The 22,388-nt window shown below is 39.8% G+C and overlaps 1 protein-coding gene across 1 annotated transcript in view; it reads left to right on the top strand.

Moving 5' to 3' along the window:
* Positions 1 to 22,388, top strand: part of SPTAN1 (spectrin alpha, non-erythrocytic 1) — a 42,387-nt gene that overhangs the window by 11,961 nt on the left and 8,038 nt on the right. Inside the window, exons 10-48 of the mRNA XM_065737573.1 lie at positions 165 to 266; positions 480 to 617; positions 923 to 1,033; positions 1,442 to 1,519; positions 1,695 to 1,850; positions 2,162 to 2,366; positions 2,486 to 2,667; positions 3,124 to 3,367; positions 3,670 to 3,792; positions 4,252 to 4,469; positions 5,153 to 5,245; positions 5,629 to 5,763; positions 6,235 to 6,383; positions 7,635 to 7,694; positions 9,200 to 9,398; positions 10,455 to 10,559; positions 11,028 to 11,051; positions 11,378 to 11,413; positions 11,842 to 11,889; positions 12,530 to 12,621; positions 12,969 to 13,113; positions 13,217 to 13,398; positions 13,562 to 13,661; positions 13,796 to 13,993; positions 14,119 to 14,265; positions 14,738 to 14,841; positions 14,980 to 15,142; positions 15,583 to 15,597; positions 17,287 to 17,418; positions 17,781 to 17,918; positions 18,257 to 18,361; positions 18,863 to 19,071; positions 19,832 to 19,952; positions 20,100 to 20,221; positions 20,720 to 20,852; positions 20,959 to 21,057; positions 21,329 to 21,488; positions 21,722 to 21,798; positions 21,952 to 22,161. Of these exons, the coding sequence (XP_065593645.1) occupies positions 165 to 266; positions 480 to 617; positions 923 to 1,033; positions 1,442 to 1,519; positions 1,695 to 1,850; positions 2,162 to 2,366; positions 2,486 to 2,667; positions 3,124 to 3,367; positions 3,670 to 3,792; positions 4,252 to 4,469; positions 5,153 to 5,245; positions 5,629 to 5,763; positions 6,235 to 6,383; positions 7,635 to 7,694; positions 9,200 to 9,398; positions 10,455 to 10,559; positions 11,028 to 11,051; positions 11,378 to 11,413; positions 11,842 to 11,889; positions 12,530 to 12,621; positions 12,969 to 13,113; positions 13,217 to 13,398; positions 13,562 to 13,661; positions 13,796 to 13,993; positions 14,119 to 14,265; positions 14,738 to 14,841; positions 14,980 to 15,142; positions 15,583 to 15,597; positions 17,287 to 17,418; positions 17,781 to 17,918; positions 18,257 to 18,361; positions 18,863 to 19,071; positions 19,832 to 19,952; positions 20,100 to 20,221; positions 20,720 to 20,852; positions 20,959 to 21,057; positions 21,329 to 21,488; positions 21,722 to 21,798; positions 21,952 to 22,161 (5,058 nt within the window). The remainder of the gene's footprint in view (positions 1 to 164; positions 267 to 479; positions 618 to 922; positions 1,034 to 1,441; positions 1,520 to 1,694; positions 1,851 to 2,161; positions 2,367 to 2,485; positions 2,668 to 3,123; positions 3,368 to 3,669; positions 3,793 to 4,251; positions 4,470 to 5,152; positions 5,246 to 5,628; positions 5,764 to 6,234; positions 6,384 to 7,634; positions 7,695 to 9,199; positions 9,399 to 10,454; positions 10,560 to 11,027; positions 11,052 to 11,377; positions 11,414 to 11,841; positions 11,890 to 12,529; positions 12,622 to 12,968; positions 13,114 to 13,216; positions 13,399 to 13,561; positions 13,662 to 13,795; positions 13,994 to 14,118; positions 14,266 to 14,737; positions 14,842 to 14,979; positions 15,143 to 15,582; positions 15,598 to 17,286; positions 17,419 to 17,780; positions 17,919 to 18,256; positions 18,362 to 18,862; positions 19,072 to 19,831; positions 19,953 to 20,099; positions 20,222 to 20,719; positions 20,853 to 20,958; positions 21,058 to 21,328; positions 21,489 to 21,721; positions 21,799 to 21,951; positions 22,162 to 22,388) is intronic.

Raw genomic sequence — 22,388 nt, 5'->3', positions numbered from 1 at the left:
TTGATTCTAGTTTTCTTGTTTGTCATGATGTATCTAGATACCTGAATGTTAAACTTGAAACTCTCTAGACTGTTACATCTCTTATTTTCAACTGTAGTTTTCATGTTTTGACACTCTACTGTAAGCTGTATTGTGATAACAATTTTTTCACTTCCGTTTCATAGGGAGAAATAGATGCTCATGAAGACAGCTTCAAATCTGCTGATGAGTCTGGACAGGCTTTGCTTGCTGCTGGGCACTATGCTTCAGATGAAGTTAAAGAAAAGGTAAGTTGGACAACTTGAGAGCATAAACTCCTAGAAGAATTATATATTTTTTTCTTGTGTCCCTTAATTTAGAAGTTCATTTTTTCATTTTACGCTGCAAAGCATTGTCTAGTTATCTCTAGGTTACAGAGCTTTTAAGATAGACTGTTTCTATTCAGACTTCTGTCTTGATCTTCACAGTCTGTTAAATGTTTCCTTTTCCCCATCCCTTAGCTGACTATCCTCTCGGATGAAAGAGCTGCCTTGCTAGAACTGTGGGAGCTTCGCAGGCAGCAGTATGAGCAGTGCATGGATCTGCAGCTTTTCTACAGAGATACTGAACAAGTTGACAACTGGATGAGCAAACAAGAAGTGAGTGCATGCATATGAACTCTCCAGGTTGATTTTCATTAATGTCTAGTCTTCTGTAGGCACAGACAATTTTTAATAAGTAGTGGCAGTGACTACCTACTGCTGGACATGTGCTAGGGGTAGTGTGCTGTGCAGTTAGTTAACATGGCTGTCCCAATATTCTACAATGACTGTTTCTTTCTAATGCTGAAACTATGAGCTGGGACAAGTTGGCTTCTTGTTGCTCTTGTTTGTTTAACACTTGTGGAATGCTGTTTGAGGATGCAAACCTAGAAAATGAACATCAGTGGATTTTTTTACTTTAGGCTTTTCTGCTGAATGAAGACCTTGGTGATTCTCTGGATAGTGTGGAGGCTCTTCTAAAGAAACATGAAGATTTTGAGAAATCCTTAAGTGCCCAAGAGGAGAAAATCACGGTAAGACATTTATATTGAGTGAGCACTAAAGGGGTGAGAAATAAATGAATTAGTTGATTGGAGAGGCATCGTTGGTGGGAGAGTGACAGGGAAGAATGAGGTTTGCTTTGAGAAATCCATTGTGGAAAATAATCAGTGGAAAAACTAAGATAGGGCTTGATTGCTGCCTCAGACAGCTGAGTAACCCAGTTCCTTGCATATCATGCCAGCATGGTGAACACAGTGGGTTTTGGTAAATAGTCATTCATACGCATGTGAGAGGATGGTATATACTAAAAGGGTTTAAACAGTAGCTATCCTATGGACAGTTAGTTTTAATGTGATGAGATTTTGAGAATTTACTTACTGTGTAGGCTTGAACGAGCAGTTTTTAATACACAAAATAAATGGAAAATCTTTTCACTTTAGGCATTGGATGAGTTTGCTACTAAGCTGATTCAGAATAACCATTATGCCATGGATGATGTTGCTACACGCAGAGATGCTGTAAGTATTTAAAACAGTTTTAAACTGCGGACTTTCTGCTTTATTGTTTTAAATAGTACAACTACAACATGGGATAAATCACTGGACCTTTCAGTGCATGCAATAGTCATCCTTATAAACTGAAGGATTTTAAAATGTTTACTTTAAAATATATATATATATTTCTTTTTTTCAGCTACTGAGCCGCCGAAATGCTCTTCATGAGAGAGCTATGTACCGCCGTGCCCAACTGGCAGACTCTTTCCATCTCCAGCAATTTTTCAGAGACTCTGATGAACTGAAGAGTTGGGTTAATGAAAAAATGAAAACTGCTACCGATGAGGCTTACAAGGTAAGAACAAAGATCAGAGTAATTTTAAGGCATTACTAAACTAAAGTAATGAGTAGAATGATACAAAGCAGAATCAGCCAAATCTTGTTGGAGTAGTCAGCATCAGGAAGACTTGCAATTTCTCCCTGTCCCTCATGCTGTAATCATGCTAATTCAGTAGCTCAGACGTTCTGATTTCAAAGGCGTTATTTGTGGCACCAGTTCCTCTGGTGACATATTGTCATGTAAGTGTAGTTGAATTTCAAAATGTCTTCCGAGATCTCTAGATATTAATTCTGGATTGAAAGGTTTTTTTCTTTCTTTATCTGTAGGATCCATCGAACTTGCAAGGTAAAGTTCAGAAGCATCAGGCTTTTGAAGCAGAGCTTTCTGCTAATCAGAGTCGTATTGATGCACTGGAGAAAGCTGGGCAGAAGTTGATTGATGTCAATCACTATGCATCTGATGAGGTGGCAGCTCGCATGAACGAAGTCATCAGCTTGTGGAAGAAACTTCTGGAAGCCACTGAGCTCAAAGGTAAGGCCTGCTCTTAAGAATCTAAACGCTTCTTCTTCCCAGCTTTAGCTGGCGGAAGACAAGGAAGTGAATTAAATGAGGTGGAAAACTTCAGTCATTTCCTCATCACTCTGTTCCAGGTATAAAACTGCGTGAAGCCAATCAACAGCAGCAATTTAATCGCAATGTAGAAGACATTGAGCTGTGGCTGTATGAAGTAGAGGGTCACTTGGCTTCTGATGATTATGGAAAAGATCTTACCAGTGTTCAGAATCTTCAGAAGAAACACGCCCTGCTAGAGGCAGACGTTGCTGCCCATCAGGTGAGGGGAATAACTTTCCTTCCTGCCCTTTGAGATCTGCTCTCTTGAAAATAATCACTGCAGAGGCTTTATCAGATAGCAGTAAGAATCTGTATTTTCATGTTTTGTATCTTTGGGCTTTGCAGCTTGTTGATTAGAAAAAAAAAATTGAAACAGTTCATTTAGAGTAGCACATCTGTAAAGCTAATGGCATTTCAAAACTCTTCAGTCTTTATGAATTGACAGATTAAAAACAATTTACATAATCTGTTGAATGTACTCTGCGATAGTTTTTATCAACAATTATTGGCACACTGGCAACGTGCAGCTGAGTTTCTCTTCCTCTCCCTCAAAGTAACTTACTTGCTAAAATACAGAAATACTCTTTAAATGATTTCAGTCACTGCATCAAGCAGAAAGCCTGAAATCTTGTAAAGGCTGTGATGGGATGTGAAACTGTTAATTTATTAATTTCAGGATCGTATAGATGGCATTACCATCCAGGCACGCCAGTTCCAAGATGCCGGGCACTTCGATGCTGACAATATCAAGAAGAAACAAGAGGCTTTAGTAGCTCGTTATGAAGCTCTGAAGGATCCTATGGTGGCTCGCAAGCAGAAACTTGCAGATTCTCTTCGCCTGCAGCAGCTTTTCCGTGACATTGAGGATGAAGAGACTTGGATTAGGGAAAAGGAACCTATTGCAGCCTCAACAAACAGAGGTTGGTCCATTCTGATGTCTGTAGGATTTAGATGTCAGAATTGCTGTGACTTACCTCTTTATGGAAATTTCCAGAGAACTTTCTAAAATGTTTACTGCAGTTAGCATTGCCTGCACTTACATATTTATCCATGGTTCTTTAACTGTTCTGTTAATTCTACAGTTTCAGTGGATAGCTCGATTTTCATAGTGCTCTGTGATAGTACTTACTCTGCAAATTTGTCTGACATTTGTTGCAGCTTCCTTGAAATTTTTAATTGAGTCATCAGACTTAAAACTGGTTAACTGTCTTACCTTTTTTAGGCAAGGATTTAATTGGTGTCCAGAATCTGCTGAAGAAGCACCAGGCTTTGCAGGCAGAAATTGCAGGCCACGAACCTCGCATTAAAGCAGTCACACAGAAAGGAAATGCCATGGTGGAAGAGGGTATGTCTCAATATTTCTTAATTTTTTGTCTTCCAGAAATCCAAGGGTCTTAGTGCAGGACTTTGTTTTCTAGCCCTGTATAATTAAGGATTACTGACTTATTTTATCTGAGAACTAGACAGGTACCTGCAAGCAGGGTGAGCTTTTAGTCATTATTTCATTTGGAAATAAAAATAGATTCCGTGATGGGAACCTGTCACTGTTTTCATGGATCTTCGGCTGGTCTTGGCAGATGCATATATTCAAATATTCCTAGTACAGTTTAATTGACAGGTACAGTCTGAACTAAAAGGACAAACTAAATTATGCTTGCCTTATTGCAGTCAGAATAGGCTACGTAGGTCTAACCAGGTCTAATTTTTGTGATTTTTTTTTTTTTCCCCCCCCAAATACAGGTAACCTTTTAGAGACATAAATAATACAGACTAAATTCTTCATTTCCCTCTTTTTGTTACATAGGACACTTTGCTGCTGAGGATGTGAAGATCAAATTGAATGAACTAAACCAAAAATGGGACTCTCTGAAAGCCAAGGCATCACAACGGCGACAAGATCTAGAGGATTCTCTGCAAGCTCAGCAGTATTTTGCAGATGCTAATGAGGCAGAATCATGGATGAGGGAAAAGGAGCCCATTGTAGGCAGCACAGATTATGGAAAAGATGAAGACTCTGCTGAGGTATTTGATACTGTATTATTTTTGCATAAACAGAGTGAGCACTTCATTCATTAGCAGGAAAAATAAGGAGCTCTGCTACTTTTAGGATGCTCACAAAAAAGAGTGGAATATTTTTGCATCAAGCTCAATTTTGACTCTGAATCAAAGTATGATGGTTGCTTTCCCGAACGTTAGCTATTATTTTGTCATTTTGCTGTTCAGTGTATTCACTATACTATGGGTAATCTAATGAGGTAAATATCAGTTAATTCTTGCCTGTTGCAGTGCTGTATTTCAGTGTGAGTCTAGATTTGAGTAGTTCATGCTTTTGAAGTATTTTCTTATGCAGAAGTGGCTATATATTTCTGTGGCTAGGCACTGCTGGCTGACATTTCATTGAAATTAACTGCAGTTTAAAGGTATTCTTTCAAACTTACCTCTGTTTCTGGAGTAATATTTATTACTCCTTCCTGTTAAGAGCATAAGAATGATTCTGAGATAAGGTAGCAAGCAAAAGCATTGGAAGCATTTGAATAGCTATCCAGTCTGTGAATAAATAGATGTAGCTATTGTCATGAGATCAGAGGTCTGGCAGCTCTGAAGAACCTGCATTCCCTGTATATGGAGCCCAAGTATATATTTTAAGCAAAGCAGCATTTGTAAAAATGGCTTGGTGTACATGTTGTTTTATCATTTGGTTTCAGGCTCTCCTGAAGAAGCATGAGGCTTTGATGTCTGATCTTTCTGCTTATGGCAGTAGCATACAAGCTTTAAGAGAACAGGCCCAGTCCTGCAGGGTAAGGAAGAATGCTAATCGTGTTGCTGAAATTCTTGGGTCAGCAGACCAAGCTTAATAGCAGCTGTTGCTTTTCAGACCTTACTGCAGACTGCACTTGATTTTCTAGTTACGAAAAAAGAAAAGTAATCTCTTTTTATAATTGTAACAAACTGATGTGTTACTTTGGAGGAAAACAGAACAATGTGATTGTTTCCAGTGTTTGAGCCAGAGAGCACCAAAATAAATCCATCTGTCCTGCATGTATTTCAACAGGAATCACTTCAAAGCATTTACAGTGGATTTAAGGCTAAAGTATTTTTCAGGTCTACTACTTTGGTTGTAATAAACATGCAAAAGTTTCTGCATCTTTACTCATTTTTTCTTCTGCTCCATCTCTGTCAGCAACAAGTTGCTCCCACCGATGATGAAACTGGAAAAGAGCTTGTGCTGGCACTCTACGATTACCAAGAGAAGAGTCCTCGGGAGGTGACTATGAAAAAAGGAGATATTCTCACTCTTCTTAACAGCACCAACAAGGTAAGCTGTTGCCTGCTAGTTTGCTGAACTGCTTTACTTATTTGGTTTTGTGTGTTGTGTTGAGCATTGTTGTTGGTTGTTTTTTTTTGTGAGTAGGAACATTCAGAGAAGTGAAAACTTTTGAACATTCAGTCTGTGTTCCCATTTAGCACTTCAGCATACTTCTTGACACTCTTAGAACTCCCTTATGGCTGCCAGCTTTTTCTAAGTCACTATACACCACAGGGCATGTGTTTGCAAGAAAACTTATTTCCTTTCTGTTGAAGAATTTCTGACCAAACACAAGGGGAGAAGTGAAAGTGAGACCTAGGTGTCTACAAGAGACAGTTTAAAATGACCTCCATTAAAAAAGACAAACTCTTGTTTGCTTGTGTTAACAGAAACTTATAATTTTGCCACCTTTCAGGTACACAGCATACGTAATGCATGGTGTTTGCCTCACAGTGGTTGCTTCTATTCTTTTTGTTACAGGACTGGTGGAAGGTTGAAGTTAATGATCGTCAGGGCTTTGTACCAGCTGCCTATGTGAAAAAACTGGATCCTGCCCAGTCTGCATCCCGAGAGAATCTTCTGGAAGAGCAGGGCAGCATAGCATTGCGACAGGAGCAGATTGACAACCAGTAAGATCTGACTAATGGCATGACACCCATCCCATGTTTGCTGGCTTGGCCTTTGTCTCACATATGCCACAGGTTTAGGTCAATGCCTTTTATGCTAGGGAGTAATTAACTGGAGCAAAACCAAGGGTCTCCTTTACGAGGGGCCCCATACTGAGTCACTGTACTCTTATTCTAGATTTTCTTGTTGCTTTTTTCCATTTTTTTAACTGTAAAATTCATGATACTTGAGCTCAACTTACTGTCTGACCTGAGTATTATACATGTTCCATTTGTTGTTACATCTAACTCCTTAAACTTGTTTGTGAGTTATATCTGTCCTAAGCAGCTTTTGTATTTGTAGTTGTCACTTCTTAATGTGTGATCTGTTTTGAAAAGCTTTCTTAAATTCGGCTACAAAAGTACAGTACCCTCCCTATACAGGGCTCCTTCTGGAGATGTCTCCTTAGGAGCTGCAGCTATCTTGTTGTTTGTTGGATTTTCTTTTCCTGAAATGTGGTGCCATTACAAGGCTTAAAACCTACCTCCTCTTTTTTTTTTTTAAAGAGAACCATACATGCCATTGCAAATGGAGAAAGGTGCATGACTACTTGGTGATGACCTGAAGCACATGGTAGTTATAGATTAGTTCAAGCAAGGGCTGTAAGTGATAGCTGTGAGCTACCAGCTCATCTTATCAAGCCACTTGGAAGCCAGTACTGACAGCTCAGTGCACACTCTGGTCTGGTTGCATAGTTACTGTTATTCTACATGAGAATTTTTCTACTCAGTTGTTTTGAGTCATCAGTTATTACAATGTCATGCAATTATTAATAGCTTTAGCTCTGCGACTTAAACCGAGCTAATAATGTAGCTTATACCAAGTTAGAAGAAAGGATGGTTCAGGATTTTAATAATGTGTAACTCTTCTATGGGTTTGCCTGCAACTTTTAAGAATTAGAAGAGTGGTATCTTATTTGAGAGCAAAGAAGAGGGGAGCACCCTTTGGTTTTAAATCAGATGGCACAATGATCAGGAAAGGAGGAGACCTTATAGAGAGAGTTGAACTGTACTGCTGAGGTTCCTTCACGTGAATTCTACTCTGATCTGATTTGCTTTGTTTGCTTCTTAATGACGTCTAATTCTCCATTTAAATGTGACGTTTTAACCGTCTCCTACCACAGACGATCCATGGATGGAGCTGCTGCTTTCATTAGTTTTGTTAATCTAACTAATTTTTTGCATGCGTTTGCTGTGCTCCCTCTGTCTGTGCAGGACTCTCATAACTAAGGAAGTCGGCAGTGTATCTCTGCGTATGAAACAGGTCGAAGAACTGTGAGTAGGATTAGCCCTTTCTAAACCATGCTGTCTCCATACTGTCACTGTTCATTCTTTGTTTCTTTATTTCTTTGGGAAAGCTGCTCCAAAGAGACACAGAAGATGCAATTTCTGCAGTGTGTGTTATTTTAGTATAGTTGAGTGTGTCGTGATGTGTTTCATGTGTTGTGCACAGCCAGCCATCCTGCCAGCTGCTTATCTTGTTGGTCACGTCAGCACTGCTAGATTGGTTGTTGGTGTCATTTTCCATTGTTCTGATTTTACTTGCCAAGTGAGGGCTCAGTGATATCTGGACTGTTTTCTTTACTATGTGTATGTTGCATTTTCTGAGGTGAAGATATAATTATTTATGTAAATATATATAAAACAGGTATACCAAGTATAACATCCCATAAATGACTGCTTCTGGTAGAAGTTTGGCCCAGATCCTCTATGAGCTTTGCAAGTGCTCAGTACCTGAAGCTGTATACTGAAGCAAACATCTGCAGTTGAGTCAGGCTTTAAAACAGCATTTTCCTGCATGCAGTAGCTCATGCAAGTCAGACTAGAATGCTTCCATTCAGTACAAAGGATTCTTGGTTTCTTACATCTGGTGTTGAATCAGGAAAGACAGGAAGCCACGAAGACTCTTCTTTCTGAAGAGACTTAGAACTGCTTCTCAGTTGGATGTACAGGTGTTGCAGCCCAGGGTGTCAAGGCCTTCCTGCAGCAGCCTTGTTCATCTCTCACTGTGAGAGGTTTATTCTGAGTGCAGGTTCTTGGAAAATGGGCATTTTTGCATTGCTAGGAATCAGACAGAAGGTATCAGGTTTTTGTGCTTTTAAATACAGCGATGCTGCTGTATTTTCACATTGGTCTTTCATGATTCAGTTGTTTGTTCAAGCCAATCTAAGCACTTCAGAATAAACGTGATAAAAAACCTCTGAGGTAAATGAGAAATAATTTCGCTGATACCATTGGTAATTCCACACATATATACAAGCAGTGTGTGCAAAACAAGTCTGATGTGTTTTCCAGTTGAATATAGTTGTGTTATCAGACAAGTAACATCTCTTTTAACCATCCAGCAGATTTTGCTCTGAACCGTAGCTAGGTAAGATGTGTCCAATAGCTGCTGGGCTAGTGGATTTAGTGCAGTGGCAGACTTAATGTGATATAGGAAAATGTCTCTCACTAAGAACTCTTTTCTTTGTATAGCCTGCACAGTCATTCCTGTGCTGCAGTGCTGCTGTAGTCCAAGCACCTGATTGAGCAGTGATTTGGATTTGCTCACTGAAGCACTGCATGTGGGAGGTCTCATTTTGGTGTGCTTACCCATATAAAGGAGGCACATGCCCAGTGTACATTTACCTGATTATAAACAACTAGGTCATTCTGTAGAGCAATAGTGTATAGATTGTAGGCATTTCCAGCATCTTTGATGCCACCTGAACTTGGTTAATGACTGTGACTCTGCTCAGTTCAATCTGACTGCTCCTCCCTTCCTTTTCTGCTTGTTCCAGGTATCATTCCCTTCTTGAGCTGGGAGAAAAACGTAAAGGCATGCTAGAAAAAAGCTGCAAAAAGTTTATGCTTTTCCGTGAGGCTAATGAGCTTCAACAGTGGATCAATGAGAAGGAAGCTGCACTCACTAATGAGGAAGTGGGGGCTGATTTGGAGCAGGTGGAGGTGCTACAGAAGAAATTTGATGATTTTCAGAAGGTGTGTTGTTATGCTGCATAATCTTTGTGTTAATTCTTCATATCTGAGCTTAGCAGAAGAGCACCAATGAAGTTCTGGAAGAATTTCATTTTCTGCAACACATAACCTTTGGTTAAGCTATATTTATTCCTTTTTTGTTGTTGTTGAAAAGAAAAATATATTTTAGTTTTCAGCTGTAGAGCATTTCATGGGTTATATGAAAATAGTTCTCTGCTTCATGATGCCAATAGGCTTTTGATTTTTATTTTTTTCCCCCATGTTTGCAACACTTCATAGTTATTTCACACTAACACTTATTTACTTTGCTTGAGGTGAAGGAATTACTTTTCACACAGGTTTTTCTGTCCACTTTGGTAAGGTGCTGGATACTTAAATGCAACAGTGCCTGACTTAAACAGTGGAAAAACGGGTGACCTGATAGCTTTGTGTATGTTACCACACTTAGAGCTTGAAAGTTGGCTAACACAACTTGAGCCAGCCTAATAGTGAAGGTGTGAAATGACAACGCTTACTGGATTTGTGGTGGTGTCTTTTTATTTTTATTTTGTAAAGCTAATGGTTGAAACTAAAACGTGTCACCTAATAACACTTAAATGCAAGCTCTCCACCATTTCTTTTTGTTGTTGCTTTTTAGCTGGGTTCCCTTCCTGATTGATGGAAAGGTTTCTGCCAGTCTGTTTGGCTGAAAGTGTTCCAGTAAAAGTACTCCTTAAAATTGGCTTTTTCAATTACTTATCTGCATTGTTGTGGATGACAGCTTTTGATCTCTGTGTTGGTAATGCTGTACACCTGACAGTTCAGAAGTGTATTCTGTTGCTGATTGTTAATTAACCTTGTGTATGGAGAGCTCTGATAGTGTGCTTCTTGAACGTGTTGACACTTGGTGCTGGCAGCTGGGATTTCTGGGCACATACTATATTCACTGATAACTGTAAAGGTCAAGTGTGTTAAATTCCTGCTGTTTACAAACTGCTTCTTGGTACCCTGGTGTTCCAACTTGGTCCATGTGTTTTGCCAGCATGAATGTTAATGCTGTGAATGTTCCTTTCTCTGCAGGATTTAAAAGCTAATGAGTCACGTCTGAAGGACATAAACAAGGTTGCAAATGACCTGGAGTCTGAAGGGCTGATGGCAGAGGAAGTGCAAGCAGTAGAGCAACAGGTCCTCTTGTTTGTCCAACTTAGTCTAATGCTTTTGAGAAGGAAAATATTTCCTTCCTTTCTTTAGTGCATCCGGCTTGTTGTTTCATTGTAAGATTCTGGCTGTTTGTCTGCCTAATCAGAGGCACTTAGTGCCTGTTTTGTAGTATGGCCATCATGAGGGTAACCTTTGAATTATTTCATTTGAAATAGTGCAAGTTGCACCATCTAGAGCTTTTTCCTTTTTTTATGTCTGGAATGTCTTTGAATTAGTGCATGGAATCTGTGTCTTTTAGTACTATCTTTGCTTCTTCACATATGAGAGCCCTGTTTGGCTTCCTGACATGCTGGTAACTGTCACATAGAAGAAGCCACCTCAAAGCATGTCTTGTCTTCCCTTTCTAGGAAACAGTGGAAGTTTTCTTTCTGTAAGAAAATATCAATCTATTTGGTAGGAAATAACAAGACTTTGTTTTGCTTTCCTTTGCAGGAAGTCTATGGAATGATGCCCAGGGTAAGTGTGAATTTCCATCTGGCAATTCTAACAGTTCGGAATGTAGAAGTTCTGCTGTGATTGTAATCCCTTTGCATGAAGGAACTTACTAATGATTTTGAATGGATGTAGAAAGATTCTCACCTTAGATCTGTTCATTTACTGGGTGTTTTATTCCACACCACAAATCAGCACCCAGCAGGAAATGACACGAGTACATAATTGTTGTATGCACTGACTTATGCTGTGAAGGACTGAATGTGGAGATGTCTCAGAGTTTCTAAACGTTTTCTGGTAGTTCAGATTTTGCTTCCTATTTAAAGCTGTTTCTTCACATTTTTAAACAGGATGAAACTGATTCTAAGACAGCCTCTCCTTGGAAGGTAAGTGTCATTACTTAATCCCACAACAGGAAAATAAAACAAAAGCTACAGCACGTGTTCTGTTGTTTTCATTTTGGTTTTCTTTTTTCATATACTCCAGCTTCTTAGAAGTCCTTTTTCTCTTTTTTAAGATTTGACAGAGTGACTTTAGAGATGTATTACTCTCAACCAGTGTTCTGAGTTGGTATTGATTTAAGGTTAATGAATTTCACTTCAGTCAGGGTGAAACTGCTCAGATAATTGTTGTTTTGTGTCCCCCATGTGCATTTTGTACAGCTGTATTTTGCAAGTCTGTGGTTTTGACTTGGGCCAATTGATGGATGTATTTAATTATTTATTTTTTAAGGCATTTTCTTTCAACTTAACTTTGGCTCTGATTGAAGTTGACTTTAATGTAACATTTTTTTTATTTCTGCTTTTTCTCACAGTCTGCACGTATGATGGTACACACAGTGGCAACATTTAACTCAATCAAGGTAACAATACAAATTTTCCTGAGCTTATGTAAAAGCTGCAAGCTGCTTCACCTTCCTTTCCATAGCCTTTGTCTGTCATTATGTTTTATAAGCCTCTTTATAAACTTATTGAGAAACTTGTTATCACATAGCATTTGCTTCTTAAGTTACATCAGAATCTTATATACATGGAATTACTTGTTTTTCCATGTCAGGAGAAGCCCTTAAAGTTATTATTTTGAAGTAGACTAATTGAATTTGTACATTCCTCTGGAATTAAGCGGAAACAGTAACCTTCACCTGCAGTGAAGATTCAGTCTTGTCAATATCACATGAGAAGTCTACTTGGTAAAAATTGCTCATATTCTCTAAATAATACAGGTGTAGCTGTTAACAGATGTCTTCCAGCACTACTGTCAGTTTTCACAGTCAAATTGTGAAAAATTGTCCATGAAGATGGATGTGAAGGAGGCATAGTTGGCATGTTTGCAGATGTCTGCAGAATGAGAGTTTTATAAGCATGGTGAACAGAACACTGCTGGATAATACATTTTTCTGCTTGTTATAAAGCTTCGGTGCCAAACAAGAGTTTCTTTATGCAGAAATGCTTTAAAATTGCGATTTGCAGTATCAGTATGAGGTTTTTTTGTAATTCATTCAGGAACTGAATGAACGCTGGAGATCTCTGCAGCAGTTGGCAGAGGAGCGAAGCCAGCTGTTGGGCAGTGCTCATGAAGTCCAGAGGTTCCACAGGTGGGATTTTTTGTACCAAATCTGATCTTAATTCAGTAAAATACTTTATTTACAAGAGTTCTAAATGATAGTGGGACCTAGAAAGTCATATTTCAACACTCAAATTGTTCAGTGGAAGTTGGGCTATCTGTAAAACAAGGTTTTTTTTTTAATATGCTGCCTAGAAGAAGAAAAGCTTGTTAATATGTAAGTGTGGAACTGGTGAGGGTTTGCCAGAGCTCACTTCTGTCTTGCCATTTAATAGGTCCATCAACTACTTGAACTTCTCTAAAAAGAAGGGGTGTGGTGGGTAAGAGATCCTACCGTGACCTCCATTTTAATTCTCTTCTTGTTTCCACTCAAATCAGAGATGCTGATGAAACAAAAGAATGGATAGAAGAGAAGAATCAAGCATTAAATACCGACAACTATGGTCATGATTTGGCCAGTGTGCAAGCTCTCCAGCGCAAGCATGAAGGCTTTGAGAGAGATTTGGCAGCTCTTGGAGACAAGGTGAGGATGAGCAGCTTTCCTTTTATCTAGCAGAGGTGATAACCCTTTCAATAAGGCTACTTTGGTCTTCATTGTGTTAATTTTCCTCTTTTTTTTATTCTAGGTGAATTCTCTTGGTGAAACTGCCCAGCGTCTGATCCAGTCACATCCAGAATCAGCTGAAGATCTTCAAGAAAAATGTACTGAGTTGAACCAGGCTTGGAGTAGTCTGGGAAAACGTGCTGACCAGCGCAAAGAGAAGCTTGGAGATTCGCATGACCTGCAGCGTTTCCTCAGTGATTTCAGGTAAGAAGTGTGTCCCCCTCCTCCCTGATTTGTCTGTCTGCTTTATTACTAGAAGAGTATATATAATTCTGTCAGGAAAGGGGTTGAAAAAGGACTGTTCTTCCTATTCTGGCTTATTTTAGTGGAGGAAGGGAATAACTTTCCTATTAATCTGTGCTTACAGAGACCTGATGTCTTGGATCAATGGAATCCGGGGTCTGGTCTCCTCAGATGAACTTGCAAAAGATGTGACTGGAGCTGAAGCTCTGTTGGAAAGGCATCAGGTATGTGAAAGACTGTAAGTGAGTATCAAACATCAATAGATGTTTGTTTCTCTGACACTTTCCACTTACAGTTCCAAAAATAAAACCATCGCTGCTCTGTCCTCTATTTAATAACAAATCTCTGCATCTTGCAGGAGCACCGCACTGAGATAGATGCACGGGCTGGCACTTTTCAGGCTTTTGAACAGTTTGGACAGCAACTTCTGGCTCGTGGACACTATGCCAGCCCAGAGATCAAAGAGAAACTGGATATTCTAGATCAAGAACGGACAGACCTAGAGAAGGCCTGGGTCCAGCGCAGGATGATGCTAGACCAGTGCTTAGAGCTACAGGTACTCTGCTGCAATTATAAAAAGAAAAATAACTCCTTCTTTCATAAAAAAAATTTTCATCATTCACAGTGATGAGTTATGTTCATAGTCTGTCTTTCTCAAGCTTTGGGGTTTTTCCTCCCTAGCTGTTTCATCGGGATTGTGAACAAGCTGAAAACTGGATGGCTGCACGAGAGGCATTCCTAAACACAGAAGATAAAGGAGACTCCTTAGACAGCGTGGAGGCACTCATCAAGAAGCATGAAGATTTCGATAAGGCAATCAATGTCCAGGTGAGGAGCAAAGCTGAATTGAAGGGAAAATAAATTATCTTTTCTGATGCAGGTTTTTAACAAATAAATTACTGCCAGATGTGGCTTCAAAAGTTTCATTCTAAATATTCAGCCATTTGCAGGTACAGATGTATTTCACTGTGTACAAGTAAGTTGTAGGAAAAATGGCAAGTACTTATATGCATCTCTTATTGACTTGAAATTTACTTAATACAATAGAATAAGGTGTATTTTCAGTTTCTTGAGAAGAAAGCTGCCTACTCTTACATAATGCTAAAAGTCAGTAAGATGCTTTCTTCTTAAGTGCTGCAGGTGAAAGCTCTTGTGAAATTGAACTTTCCAGTCCTGTAGAAGATAGTCATCCTTAATAAGAAAAAATGAGCAGGGTCTGGAATGGAGTTAAAACTGTTTATCACTTGACTTAGTTTGAAGTATCACAGTTCTCCTAATCGATGGCTTCTCTTTTGAACAGGAGGAGAAAATTGCTGTCTTACAGTCTTTTGCTGACCAGCTGATTGCTGCTGATCATTATGCAAAAGGAGTCATTGCTAACAGACGCAATGAGGTTCTGGACAGGTTGGTGCATTGGTTGCCTTGTTAGATGGGATGCAGCTGTGAAAGAGTGGCATCACTTTGTTACTGTTAAGCTGTTAAATGTTGTGCCTTGTTTAGCTCTGTTTTTTTCATTGTATGTGTGTATTTAATTGCATACAGGTGGCTTCGTCTGAAAGCTCAGATGATTGAGAAGAGATCTAAGCTGGGAGAATCTCAGACCCTCCAGCAGTTCAGTCGTGATGTTGATGAAATAGAAGCTTGGATCAGCGAAAAGCTCCAAACTGCAAGTGATGAATCATATAAGGATCCCACAAATATCCAGGTGAGTATGATTCTCAAATGGAGGTATTTACCTTCACAGGGAATAGTCTGTTTTGGAAGAATGTGGTCAGAGGAATTTGGGTTTGAGAGAGAATAATGCACCAAGTTGGACATGATCTTTGTTTAACAAAGAGAGAATGGAAATTGCATTATGAATGAAAAGAGGCCCAAAATAGAAGTCACTTAGTAATTATTGATGTATTTAACTAATAAGATATGTGGTATCTACAGCAGTAAGCTGCTGAGTAGCTATTGTTTTTCTCCTAATAGAACAATGAAATTAAGTTCTTGGTTCTCATCTCCACCTTGCGTTCTAAAGTATGAAGTCTTATTCATTCTTCAATGTTAAAAACTAATTACAATTACATCCTATGTTGAAATGATGGTTTATGAAGTAGTATGAATGCACTGAACTACTTCTTCTCTCAATCTGTTTTATAGCTTTCCAAACTGCTGGTAAGTAGTTTGGACTAGCCCTGGTATGTGAATTTGTTTTCCTTGTATAGCTTATATGTGAGCACAAGGTCTGGTTGCAGTTTGTTGCTCCATCCATCAGTTCATGCAGTCTCTTTCTTTTCTATTAGTTATTGACCTTCATTCAGGTGCAGCTGTTGGTCTTCATGTTATGGATGTGGCTTTTCTATTAATGCATATACAGCATCATTTATTTCTGTATTTGTTTTGCAGGTGTTCTGCATGATCTGTTTGATTTGTGCTGCATAAGGGGTGTAGGGTGTTGGGTGGGGATTTTTTGCTTGTTTGTTTCTCTGTAGGAGTTAGCTCCTAGAGAAGTGGGTAGCTATCCTCCTTTTTCAGAAGTGTGCCTGCTAAGCCTGTCATCCTTCTGCATCTAGAGTGGTGATGACATAACCCATGACACAAGATGTCAGCTTGGATTTTTCAATATCAAATACTGAAGGTCAAGAACGTAATACAGCTGACAGACCTGAAGTGCTTGCCTCCTGTGGCAGTAGCTGTAAGAGAAGTAGGAGAGAATAATATAGAAGTAACTCTGGAAAAAGATATGTACCAAGTACAAAGCTGTTGAGTTACATGAAAGGAGAACACTACAAAGAGAGGGAAGGTAACTGGGCTAAAGGAGAGAATAATTCTGTTGCTTTAGGCTGTGGCACATTAGATATCCTTTTTCTTATTTGGAAAAAACATTTTGTATTAAGGCAAACGCTCATCTTGGATTTGTCATTGTGGTAGTGATATGAAAGTATCCAATTGGCAGCTCTGAAATTGAGTTTGACTTGTTAGTAAATATTGCTTTGAGGGATACGTCTTTATAATCTCAGCATTCAGGGTTAGCAGCTTCCAAAATAAAGCAGTTCATGCAGAATTTCTCATGCCAACGCTTGTAGCATTTTTCATCTTGTACTTTTAGTCTAACATTTCCTTCCATTCTCTTAGGGCATTGCCTACCATGTCCAATGCTACTAGCACTTCCAGTTAATACTCAATTGTTGTGTCATTTTTGTGCCATTCTTATCTTTCTGGTGGGTGGGTGGATCATGTATATATGAGAGATTTGTGTACTTCCTCCCGTGCACAGGCTCCTGTTGTTCTCATGGTCCTCTCAGAGAAACTTTCAAATCAATGTTTCATCATTAGATTTATAAGAGTTTTTAGTCATTAATCCTGGGTTTTAATGTGAAGTTTGATCATGTGTGACTGATGGACGTGCAGAATGTGTAAGGGAGGTGCAGTAGTGGTTTCTGTTAGCTGTCTATAGGTTAGGAATAGAAATAGCTTCACAAATTTCTACAGGAGTAGAAAGGATGATCTTATTTTCATGTTTGTGCTTAGTGTGTATAATTGCTGCCTTTCAGAGGTGATGGTGCTGTACAGGAGAAAGCTTTATTTGAGGAACAGCTAAGGTTGATGCAAGGAGTGTTACTGAGCATCTGTAAAATGCAGATGATGTTGCCTGAGCTGTCTGCATCAGCTCACTAGAAGTTTTGCTGTCAGAGCTTGATGATTACACAGATTAATGAGAGGATTCTTACTGAGGCAGAACTTCTTTAGGTCAGGCTGTAGACTAATGTCTTTATATAGACAACAGTTGTGCTCTTGGCCCATGAGAACAGTGGAGGAGCCCTCTGTCCAGTTTCTGACAGTTGTGCTTTTTCCCACGTGCAGAGCAAGCACCAGAAGCACCAAGCCTTTGAAGCTGAGCTGCATGCCAACGCAGATCGGATTCGTGGAGTCATTGACATGGGGAACTCTCTGATTGAAAGAGGAGCATGTGCTGGCAGTGAGGATGCTGTGAAGGTAGATACAACAAATCTACTTAAAATATCTGCTTATGTTCAGCTTTGGAGTGCTTGGGTAACTGGACAAGAGAAATGCATGTTAAAAACAAATCTTGCTTTATAGAAGTGTTTCTATTTCAGCTATGCAGTAGAAATAGGAACAGTCTTTTTGCTTCAGTTTTGAGAGAGAGGGAGAACCTTTCAGATGCTGTAACGAGGATGTGAATATTGAACTGAATTATAGCTAGGCAGCATGAAATAGTTACTGTGTAGTTTGCATGTGTGGAATCAGCAGCCAAACTTGTGCCTTATTCAGCTGTTGCATTTATCAGAACTTGCATTTTTTCATTTGTAGCATTTGTCTTCTCCATTTTACAATAGGCACGGCTAGCTGCCCTGGCTGACCAATGGCAGTTCCTGGTCCAGAAGTCAGCAGAGAAGAGTCAGAAACTGAAAGAAGCTAATAAACAGCAGAATTTCAATACTGGCATCAAGGACTTTGATTTCTGGCTTTCAGAGGTAACTGATTGAGATGGGGATTATTTACTTGCAGGACTTTTTTCTATTTTTTTTAAATTCCTTTGCTCATTTTTAGATTTTCTTTACCTTTGTTTTGAAAGTAGAACAATTAGAGAAGGCTAACTATCTTGTGATTGTGTTTTATATTATCTATGAACGAGTGAGAAGAAGCTCACTTGCCTTGAATCTCTAAAGAATTAAACAGGAAATGAGACAAAGGTTTATCCACACTGTAGAAAGTTAAGGGAATAACTTGTATATTTTTAAAGGCAGTATAATCTCTGGGTTTTGTGAAAATACAACACGTGACTTCATTCCTTTTTCCTCCCCACCCCCAGGTGGAAGCTTTGTTGGCATCTGAAGACTATGGGAAGGACTTGGCATCAGTTAACAACCTTCTGAAGAAGCACCAATTACTGGAAGCTGATATATCTGCTCATGAGGTATTGCTTTCTCTTTTAGTTTTGGAATATAGAAGGTAGAATCATAGATTGCTCTAGTTAGAAAAGACCTTCAAGATTGTCAACCTCAACCAAACCTGGATTTTAAGCACATTCAGGGATGGTGACTCAGCCACCTCCCTGGGGATCCTGTTCCAGTGCTTAACAACCCCTTCTGTGAAGATGTTTTTCCTGATATCCAATCTGAACTTCCCCGGCACTACTTGAGACCATTTCCCCTTGTTCTGTCACCAGCTAGAGGAGACCAACCCTGCTTTTGCTGCAACTGCCTTTCAGGTGGTTGGAGAGAGCAGTAAGGTCTCCCCTCAGCCTCCTCTTCCCCAGAAGAGTCAGCAGATTCTGCAGATACTGCTTTAGTACTACAGTCACATACTGAAATGTTTTTTAATAAAAACTCTGGTCCTGCACAGCAGTCAGGTTTCTATGTTTCAGTATAGAAATCACGACGACCCCATATTACACCTCTTTTCCTTGTGTTTCCAGGATCGGCTGAAGGACCTGAACAGCCAGGCTGACAGTTTGATGACCAGCAGTGCTTTCGATACCTCCCAAGTGAAGGATAAGCGTGAAACTATAAATGGGCGCTTCCAGAGGATCAAGGGCATGGCAGCTGCCCGCCGCGCGAAGCTGAACGAGTCGCACCGCCTGCATCAGTTCTTCCGTGATATGGATGACGAGGAGTCCTGGATCAAGTGCGTATTTTGGAAGTTCCAGGCTGTGGCATGTGCCTGCTGCCAGCTTGCCAGCTGTGTTCGGAGTCTGTAATATGGTTTTGTAACACAAGTATGTGTCTCTGTGAGAAGTCACCTTGGCCTCCTTGTCAAGGGATACTATTTTCAGAATGACTTCTGCTCCAGTTTGGGTGTGGCTTCTTATCTACAGTGCTCTTTGGTCAAACTCCAAGAAGGAAACATCTGTGCTGGAAAAAGTAACATTCCTTAGCCTTGAACCAGATAACTGCAATTTGACTCTACTCTGTTTGGAAAAGCACAGAATAAATTCAGTCCTTACTTTTTCATTCTGAAGTAATACTTTTTTTCTCGTTGTAACCAAATGTCTTTTCCACATTGGTGTAAGTGCCCTGAGAGAAGTGAACTTTGTAGAAATCGTTCAAATTAGACTACTACTTTTGTCTGTCTTGTAGGAAATTAAAATAGTAATGGGGCAACAGCAGGTAAACTTCTCAAAGGGCAGCTGTCTTGTGGAAGGGAGACAGTGCAGATAAGCTCTCCTTCATAGAGAAATGACAGACCTTCTGCCTTCCCTTTCTTCCCCCTACCCATTCCCACTGTGTGTGTCATGAGTCAGCTGCTCTTTGATGATAGCTCAGACACAATACAAAGATTTGCACTGTGAAGAGTAATTCCTTATTTGTAGTGATTTTATTCTTTTGTGAGATTTGATCTGTGTAAGTAATTTTCAAGTTTTCTGTTTCTTCCCTTATGATTTTAGAGAGAAGAAACTGTTGGTGAGCTCAGAGGACTATGGCAGAGACCTGACTGGTGTGCAGAACCTTAGGAAGAAACACAAGCGCTTGGAAGCAGAATTAGCTGCCCATGAACCTGCTATCCAGGTGAATGCCACTCTCCTTGACAGACTCCTTTATAAAAACAAGGAGATTGTTGTTTGAAGCAAGTAATTAGTTTGTAAGCATCCAAGTAGAGTGCATAAGAAGAGAGCGAGTGATACTTTATTAATAGTCTGTTTCTCTGCTGTGCAGGGTGTTCTAGACACTGGCAAGAAGCTTTCAGATGATAACACGATTGGAAAGGAAGAGATACAGCAGAGACTGGCTCAGTTTGTGGATCACTGGAAGGAGTTAAAACAGTTGGCAGCTGCTCGGTGTGTGAGACATTCAGTTGCAGAAATGCAGTTTAAATAAAGCTACGTGGGGTTGTAAGGACAAGGTGTACTGATTCAGGTTTCTAGATATGGTTCATTAGTCAGTAGTGTCATGTAATAGCACCTGCCATTGGTGACAAGCTCTGTGAAACTACTGGAAAGAGTTTTAGTTATAATGGTTCTCAGCAGAAACACGAGGGGTGGTTTTCTTGTTTGTTTAAGTTGTGATGCAATTAGTCTTTTCTTGCATCAGCTGACAACCAGAGACTTGAAATTAATTGGCCTTAGTCCACTGCCAGGATGCTTTTCTGAATGGAAGCTGTTGGGAAAGAGTCCTTTCAGTCCTTCAGCAGCTGCTGGCTTTGAGGCCTAGAAGGGAGAGGTGTGAATGACTGTTAGCCTTCAGCTAACAGTCTGTTAGCTTGTGTATTTATTTCAGTCTTATATCTGGAAGCTGTAGAGTAACACTGACTAATTTTACCTTCCTTCCCCGTGCAGGGGGCAGCGTCTGGAGGAATCTCTGGAGTACCAACAGTTTGTAGCAAATGTTGAGGAGGAGGAAGCGTGGATCAATGAGAAGATGACATTGGTAGCCAGTGAGGATTATGGAGACACACTTGCTGCTATCCAGGTTTGGAGGAAGTTGTTGGCTCTTGGATTTCATTGCTAAGAACTGCTACTGTAACTTTTTTTCAAATATAGAAGTTTTTTGTTGATTTATTTTGTTGTATTTGTAGGGCTTGCTGAAAAAGCATGAAGCATTTGAAACTGATTTTACTGTCCACAAAGACAGAGTGAATGATGTTTGTGCTAATGGGGAGGATCTCATTAAAAAGGTGAGCCAAGCTATTAAAGGAAAACCTTCAAAAGCTGCCCAGGATGTTTTCATGTCAAAACAGACTTACTCTGCTCTTTGCACTGATTTGTCATCTCTTTGAAAGAGTTCTACTCATTTTTTGCAGCTACTAGTGTTAACCAGTTTCAGAGCTGTTTCTTGGGCAGGGTTGGACACTGAGAACCAAGACTTTTGGCTAAAATCCTTGCTCTGCCACCCACTTAATGGATGCCTTGCAAGACCTTAAGGTGGTTTTTTTCTCTGATATGTAGAACAATCACCACGTGGAGAACATCAGTGCTAAGATGAAGGGCCTCAAGGGCAAGGTGTCAGATCTGGAGAAAGCTGCAGCTCAGAGGAAAGCCAAATTGGATGAGAACTCTGCCTTCCTCCAGTTCAACTGGAAAGCAGACGTAGTGGAGTCATGGATAGGTATGTTCTGTGTTGGAGCACAGTTATGCTGTCACAAAGAAACTGAAATGCACCTCCATTTCTCAGAGTCTCATGTAACTTCTCACTTTCTGTCACAGTAATAGACCTAAACCCAAAGGAATGAGCAGTATTATGCCTGATAGATGTTGGAGTTGTTAGACCATAATTTGGAACAGAGGGAGCATTTGAAATAGAGGCATTTCCATTTTTAGTAAATGTGCTTCATTTTCCAGGTGAGAAGGAAAACAGTCTGAAGACAGATGATTATGGACGTGACCTCTCTTCTGTGCAAACTCTACTCACCAAACAGGTTAGTGCTGCTGCTCCCACCTGTAAGTGATCAAGGTCAGCACTTCCAAATACAAGATAAGACTTTGGTATTCATGTTTCTATTTTTATTTAACCATTCTTATATAATATTGCCTGTATTTCTGTGTAAGATGCTTCTTTTTTAATGCTTCAGGAAACTTTTGATGCTGGACTTCAGGCTTTCCAGCAGGAGGGAATTGCAAACATCACTGCTCTGAAAGACCAGCTACTGGCAGCCAAACACATCCAGTCAAAGGCCATTGAGGCTCGGCACGCTTCCTTGATGAAGCGCTGGAATCAGCTACTTGCTAATTCTGCAGCCAGGAAAAAGAAACTCTTGGAGGCTCAGGAGCACTTCAGAAAGGTGGGTTGCCAAACCATGGGGCTACAAAAATCTGATCCTCCTTTTTGGAGGAAAAACAGTGCAACACTTGGCACTTAGCTGCCTAATGACTATAGAAATCCAGGGGACTTACCTTAAGAATTTTTTATATATTTGCAAGAAATTAGTAATAAAGGCAAACTGTTGCTTGAGCTTGTTAATTTTAGATAATCTCACACAGAATATTTGCATCGTGGCGTAACAAAACT

The sequence above is a fragment of the Cyrtonyx montezumae genome, unplaced genomic scaffold (assembly GCF_038088225.1).
Source record: "Cyrtonyx montezumae isolate F1298 unplaced genomic scaffold, pur_monq_1.0 scaffold_20, whole genome shotgun sequence".
Taxonomy (NCBI): Eukaryota; Metazoa; Chordata; class Aves; order Galliformes; family Odontophoridae; genus Cyrtonyx; species Cyrtonyx montezumae.
The sequence above is the reverse complement of the archived record's forward strand: the minus strand, read 5'-3'. Positions and strand labels throughout refer to the sequence as shown.